Here is a 7220-nt window from a genome sequence, read left to right as displayed (position 1 = left end):
CGCAAGCAGGTCTTTTCAGAGTTATGCAGTTATTTTCCTTGTACCAGCCCAAACCCAACAAGGTCAAATCCTGCATCTCTCTCCTGTAGGTGTAAGGGGCCAATATTAAGAAGTGTAGTCACAGAAGAGCCAGATGCAGAATTCCTCACACCTTCACCTGCAGCTGTCATACGAAGCAATTTTTGACAGAACACAGAGGGACATGCAGTCATGAGGCAGAAGGCAGTAGCTTTATTTTAGGAATAGCACATAGGCATTGGGTAGAGACTGAATTGTGAATATACATAGTCCCATTATCAAATAATAACCATGTGTCAGAAGTTCTGGTTCTTTGAAAATATTCACATAAAAATACCAAAGGGATTGGAGTTCTAACTATTTTGGAAAGTTACAACATGTAGCAAAATCTATGTACAGCATTTTCACATTTGTAATGACAGTTTCAAAAGAACCTCCAGTGGTTTAAATATTGAATATGTTTTTAGAAAAAAAAAAAAAAAATCAACTGAATGCAGTGTGCAACATCCAAAACGGAAAGAGGAGCTGAGTGAGCATTGCCCTGTCACCGCCGTCGGGGCAGAGGAGAGGCAGAGACAGACGGGGCCAGACCTCTGGGAACACAACGCTAGAAACTACCTGGCACTTAAAGCTGTATAAACTGAGAACGCTTGTGAAAAGATACTTCACTTTCTACAGCAGGGTTTAAAAAAATACTGAAAAACCAAAGATTTGATGGTCATAAGGTCTCCCATAAATAATGCACCAGTTGGTGATTCTGTACTTGAGCAAAGGCTTCAGTAAGAGCTCTTGCTCTGGCAATAGGCGGGAGGAAGGTTACCTACGCTACGGCTTGCTGGAGTGCTTCCACAGGGCACAATGTTGGGGCGTCGGGTTTGAAAGGCAACGGATGCGTTTTGCACAGAGTAATGCCTCACAATGTTAACGCACTGTAGGTTTGCTGCCGTAAAGCTCTCGGGGCACCCCGTCGCCCGGAGGCACGTGCACTGCCCATGGGATGCTGCTAGCCCTTTTGTCCCAGGGGACATCTCGGAGGGAATTAAGTCATCTGAATAACAATCAGACGGTGTTGAAAGATGGAGGTGCACGCTTCTAGAGTTCCCTGGGTATATTCAGCATGAACGACTGGTCATACAGTAAAGGGATTCTCAGGACTTCAGCCCTGGGGAGTGACTAAAGGAGGGCAGGGGATGTGTTTCTCGCTGCTCTCTGCCGTGCCTTGGGAGCGGTACTCGGGGCTGCAGAGGACTCCCACTCATTTTTAGGCTACCGAGGGTTTGGTACTTTCCAAGGAGGCACCAAAACACTCAGGGATTTATGTCTCCTGGTGAGTTCAAATAAGTCTACTGCTGATGATGTTAAACTCTTGGGAAGAATTCAAGACCTGCCAGTCTCTGTCAAACCTTTAAGCAAAGCTGACGGCCGGGAAGGACTTTGGGCTTTCCGTCCTCTCCAGCACAGCTGGGTAGAACCAGACTGGATCTGTATTTGGGACCACATGGACATGCCAGAAGGGTTCTGCAAGGTCATATTGCTTTCCATTGCCACTAGCTGGCAATGGCAGGGGATTAAAGCCTCTGGGCCACCTCTGGCAACCTCTCTGTTAGGGTCTGTTCAGGTGGAGCTCCAGCCCCACGGTGCAGCTCAAGGGAAGAAGGGCTTCGAGAGGGATTTGAGAGGGGCTCAGCAGCATTGCTCCTCAGGGTCCTGGGGGAGCAGGTGCTGGTGGCAGTCCTTGTCCCCCCGTGCTCCCTTCCTCGCCTGACCTGCTCTGCCTCCCCAGGGAGTCCGTGTGTGGGCTCTCACCCCGGCCCCCAGGCTGGCAGGGATGAGCAGTGCCTGCCTGGAGAAAGTTACATCCTGCGAGGGCTGACTCCTTGCACAACCATGCTTGGGTACTGGCTGTGGGGAAGGTCTCCAGCAACTGCTGGTGCCAGTTATACGCGTTCTGGAAACATGGGAGAGTGAGGTTTTAGCCAGATGTGTCTGAAATCCTTGACTCAGTAATATGCTGGAAATGGAGGATGCCGAGAAAGCTGTTGTCAAGACCAGCGCAGCGTTTACCTTCATGTCCCTGCGCCTCACCCTCGCATCCATCCACTATCACCTGTGGTGCCTTTTCAGTGTCCAGACTGCCCCGACCCTTCGGTCCTTGGTTCTCCTTAGTGGTAGCAGGTGACAGCAGCGTATTTACAACCAAACTCAATGGGAGCAAATTGCACTTTGTTGGCAATAAATCGTTGCACCTCGCGTTGCTGCAGGCCCGTCACCAGGCAAGGGGGGAGGTCATCCTGGGGCTGCGCTGGCTCTCGCCAACCTGCACATCGCTGAGTGCCCGCTGCAGGGAGAGAGCAAAGAGCAGGAGCTGAGGATCAGGCAGGGGCAGCTGGTGTGGACAGGGAGATGCTTCAATGGTACCGGCCACTACAGACTTAATTCTTCCCTGGCTTCCCACTGGACAAGCCCTGTGAGCCCTTGCATCTGCTTTGTGGTGCTCCGACCCAGCTTTCGTTAACCAAGAACATCAGCCCATGACAACATCTGCTTTACTCTCCCTGGGGCTGGTGCTTGGACCATCAATCCTCACCTCAGCCTCCTGCACTGGCCAGCCAACATGTATGTTTGTTAGAAAAATTGCATTTTACAGACATTCAGGTACATGTGCTCACAAAAATCTCGTCTCATTCCCACAGCTCACATGTAAGTAAAACACTTCACTGACATCTAACAGGAAACCACTTGCGGGCTAGCTTTGAAAAGTGCAACTCACCTCAAACTTGCTAATGAATTCTGCAAAAATGCCAAAGAAAGCCTCAGAAGTTGTCATTTTTGAGTCTTCCCCAAAGAAGGACAACACCTTGCTGAATTCTTCCATGGCCTTGTGCTGCAGGTCATCCAGGGATCGCATGGCAGGCTGGGCACTCTCCAGGAAAGACTGGGAGAAATGGCTCAAGGAAAAACAGCTGCACTGGGGGTCTGGTACAGACCAGAATCCCTTCTGCTTATCAAATGGCTGGGCTTCATCTCAGGTCTAAGAAGGGATCTGCTGCCAATGCAGGCTGCGGCCACATGTGAATGGCGGCTGCTGGCACGCTCAGCCGTCCCTACCAGCATTTCTCTGGAAGGAAAGACGGCTCAGAAAGCTTTCTGGCCTTGTGGCACTGGGTTTGTGCCACGCAGAGGCATGTGAACTGGTGGTCACCACAAAAGCTGTTTCCCACGCTGGCTAAGAGCGAGTGGAGGGTGGAGATTTCCACCATGCTCTCACCAAGTGCTGCAATGGTGCTTTCTTACCAGCTGGACACGGCCCTGCTACTTACCAAGGAGGCATAAAGACAATGAACCGGTTTTACTCAAGGGCAGTAAGTCTCATGGGTGATTTGCCCCTTTTATAGAAGGATACAGACATCACAATTGCAAATCTGTCCTCTGCAGTAGCTGGCATGTTGTGACAGGCCATCTGTATGTCACTGACGGTGGTGTGCAGGTCCTTTAGGTCAGCCGTTAGTGTTCTCTGATTCACTACATGAGAAGAGAGGAGTCAACAGTGTTAGGAGAGTTAGGTCTGGCTTGCTTCCTGCGGCAAAGCGAGGACAACGAGCATGGGCCATGGGTCGGGGTGGTTCAGGCTGTCTACATGACTCTGCCAAACCTGTCCGTGTTGTCCAGGGTGTGGTGGACAACCAGACCTTCCTGCTGCCCTCCAGCAGGTTGCCAGCAGCCGTTGCTGGGTGCTCGGGCCAAGAGATGCCAAGAGGAGCCCAGAATGTGCCAAGTGCAAGGAGCGTGCAGGACTCAACAGCACGAGGGCAGTGATGGATACACAGGCACTTGACTTGGGAGGGGGACAGAGGGAGCGTACAGGACAGTGGGACAAGGGGTAATATCCAGGCGGCCCTCCGTGGCATCTCATCATAGCACCAGCATTCAGGAGAGCGATGAGCAGTTCAGACTCCTTGCTGGTTTGGGCGGCCAAGCCTCAGCTCTTCTACAGGCAAGGGAGAAGGTGAACTGCAGCACGTCAAGAGGATTTGGGTTTTGTGCTGCAGTTGTGTCACTCTGTGGCCTGTATGAGAGCGAAGCTGTGCAGCCCTGGATGGCACCCGGTCTGAAATTGGGTCTAAAGTGGCAGGAATTTGGGCAGCAGGGAGCCCTCAGTGACAGAAGTGTTATTTAACAGGCCAGACACAAAATCCAGCTAGGAAAGCTACAGGTACAGACCTTCATCGAGTGGAAATTTACACCTCCAGGCCTGAGTTTTCTCCCTTATTTATCTGCTGTAGCACTAATTCCCAAGGGAATTACTCACAAACAAGAGGGCATGGTGTGCAAGGAGAATGCAGCCCATGCTTTGCACGCAGCCAGCCTGTTGTGACACCACCAACACAAGTGGATGGATGATAATGCCACCAGCTATGTGACTTTTTTTATTGCAACCAACAAAGCTGTACGAGCCTCAGTCAGCGTGACATACCTGTGACTGGACTGTGAACTCATAACATGAAGGGTGCCGTACACTCTGTACCACACACGACTGCAGGCAGTAATAATGCTGGCACCCACGCCAGGGAGGCTGCACACCGGGGATGGAAGGAGGCAGAGGCTGGGTGGAGCAGACCGGCTCCTGGCACTTCCCTCTTCTGTGCCTCCTTTGCACTTACAAGATATCTCTGAACTTGGGAACTACTTTTTGAAGTCAGAAGGAAGGTTCAGGTCAGGGGCAGAGCCTTGTCTACACACTCACATGTGTGGCAACGTGGGATGGATGGGACATCCTCTGTCACTAAGCTCGTCCCTTCCTAGCCCCATCCTCTTGCTCAGGACCATTCCTCACCAGTTTGGGCCACCGTCCTGCTCGTGCCAATGCTGTGCAGCTCATGACTTATTCTAGACCCATACAAAACCAAGAGACAGTGCAAGGAGACACGGAGCTTGCAGATGCTTCTGCTCATTTACCTTTGGCAGCAAGCGGCACTGTAGGAAGATCCTTGGCAAAGCCCAGGAGCTCTGGGAAATGTTGGCTAAGTGATTTGGCAAGAATGTGCAGGAAGGTGGATTTCCCATCAACAGTCTTGGTTGTGTTCAGCTACGGCAAAGCAAAACAAGTAAGGAGATTCCTACGCAGAGGAGTGGGGTTTGCCAAGCACCCAAATACACAGGGGCTCCTCTATTCTGCTCAGCTCACTCTGCGTTCACGTGCATGGCAATTCCCAGCCGTGCTATGTGGATTAATGTTTAAATAGGACATTTAATGTTTACACAGCATGTTACGCCCAGATTAGTGGCGTTGAGATGCTAAGCAATGCCTCTCTCCTGCAGGCCGGGTCTGTCACCCCATCTCCCACCGCTCAGGAGTCCCACCGCAACCCACGTGGGATAAAAGACCTTCATTTTCTCCCACTCCACAGCCAGAAGGCCTGGTTCTCAGGTCCCAGCACACTGAAGCACCAGACCACCATTAGGGCCTCTCTGAAGTCAACCCTAAGCATCAATCCCTGCCCTCCCACTGGTCCCCCCCACCGGGAGCTGCTGCACCCAGGAGCTTTGTACGAGGACAGGCACGATGAACTCCTGGGCCCTTGGAGCTCCCGGCATTGATGCCTCCTGCACAGGAACAAGCATGCTTTGTCTTACCTCAGTGAGAAAGTTGATTTTAAAGCCTGTTGTTTTGCTGGTCTTGGGCTGCCCGTTGTTCAGGTAGTTCCCCATCGCCAGCACAAACTGCAAAGAGAAACCGCAGTGAAGGACTGGCCAGTGACCTCCAGCACTTATACTGTCCCATCTCCCATCTCTTTTTGTACCCGCTTTTGGGTCAAGAGACCTACCAACAATGTGGTAGGAGCAGAGGTAAAAAGCCTCCCCCTGTCTACAGGACTGTGGGAAGGCACCATTTTTTGTGTCAGGTCACTTCTAAGGGGCCCCATACATCTGCTCAAAGAGCATCATTAATAAAACCTTATCAGTTCATTCAGTGGGTTAGATTAGGTGGGTGAATACATGTTAAAGGCAGAGTTTCTGCTGGTTCTGTACACACTGTTCATCCCATCACCCACACAGGGCAGCCACAGCACACTGGGAGGAGGAGAGCTGCTAATGCGCCCATTGGCACGGCAGCCCCAAGGGATGGGGCCGTGGGTCCAGAGGCACAGGCTGTTCTCTTCTCTGTGCTGCTCCCGTACAAACTGCACTGAACCCTCAACAGCAAAGTCCATATTTCGGCTACAGGCACTGCTCCTCATCCACCACCTCTCCTGTGTCTTCAGCAGGGGCTAGAAAAAACAGCCCGTTTGTCATCTGCAGACCCGAACTTCCAAAGCCCTTGTAGGAGCTCACATTTAGATGCTTCCCCATGTGGTTTATGTAGATGCTGCCCAGGAGCCCCCTTCCCTCCCCTGCAGCCCCCCAGAAGGTCTGTGCTGCCAGAGGTCTGGCTCTTGCAGCCCTGCCGTGTGCTGCGGGTGGGTGCGCAGCCGCCTGTGATCTGCCCTCCTGCATCCTCCCCATGCCAGGATCCCCACAAGCCAATACCAGCGGGAGCTGCCAGTGGATGGAACGTGGCCGAGCTGGAGCCGGAGGGGCCCAAAACACAACCATGGGGCTGGAGGTGCGCTCCAGCTGCCTGCGAGCTGCCTGCGAGCTGCCCGGGTGCCTGCGGGCGCTCCAGTGGACACTGGGGGCCCCCGGTGGCTGTTACCAGAAAGAAGGACTGTTCTGACCTCCAAGATCTTAGCCAGCTTCTTGCTGCTTTTCAGCTCTAGAGAGGCCTTGCAGATGCACTCGTAGCTGGCTTTGATCTCCTCTGTCTTCTCTTGCAGAGTGGTCTTAAAATGTAGGCTGCGCAGACGGATCTTGTATTCTGGTACTGACAACATCTGAGAACAAGAGGAGAAAATTACTACTATCACCATCAGCATAACCCCTCCTAGATGGTGTTTTTCGTGGCATATTTCCCTGTACATGAAAGCAGTACGTGCTTGCTTAGTGCAGGTGACACCGCGGAGCAGCTGGGACAGCTGCTGTAGCTCGCAGAGCACGGCCACTTCGCTGCTGCAGGAGAGGAAGGTTTCATGCCAATATCCACAAGTGACTTTGTCAACAGAAAGTAAGTCAGAGTTGGGCAAAGTCACTCTTACCGTGGAGTAAATATCATGGTATGCTTCGGCTGTATACCAGCCGCTGTGGGAACTGCCAGGCGCCTTAGG

General features: G+C 52.3%; 1 protein-coding gene across 8 annotated transcripts in view; it reads right to left on the bottom strand.

Moving 5' to 3' along the window:
* Positions 1-208: 208 nt before the first annotated feature.
* GRID2IP (Grid2 interacting protein) overlaps positions 209-7220 on the bottom strand; it is a 43390-nt gene continuing 36378 nt past the window's right edge. For all 8 annotated transcript variants that reach the window (XM_069810535.1, XM_069810536.1, XM_069810538.1 and 5 more), the window contains 6 exons: positions 6735-6890; positions 5653-5739; positions 4975-5104; positions 3422-3540; positions 2789-2953; positions 209-2356 (listed from right to left, as the gene is read on the bottom strand). In XM_069810535.1, the coding sequence (XP_069666636.1) occupies positions 2285-2356; positions 2789-2953; positions 3422-3540; positions 4975-5104; positions 5653-5739; positions 6735-6890 (729 nt within the window). In that variant the 3' untranslated portion in view covers positions 209-2284. The remainder of the gene's footprint in view (positions 2357-2788; positions 2954-3421; positions 3541-4974; positions 5105-5652; positions 5740-6734; positions 6891-7220) is intronic.

The sequence above is a fragment of the Haliaeetus albicilla genome, chromosome 22, assembly GCF_947461875.1.
Source record: "Haliaeetus albicilla chromosome 22, bHalAlb1.1, whole genome shotgun sequence".
NCBI classification, from domain to species: domain Eukaryota; kingdom Metazoa; phylum Chordata; class Aves; order Accipitriformes; family Accipitridae; genus Haliaeetus; species Haliaeetus albicilla.
This window is presented reverse-complemented; position numbering and strand designations above follow the sequence as displayed.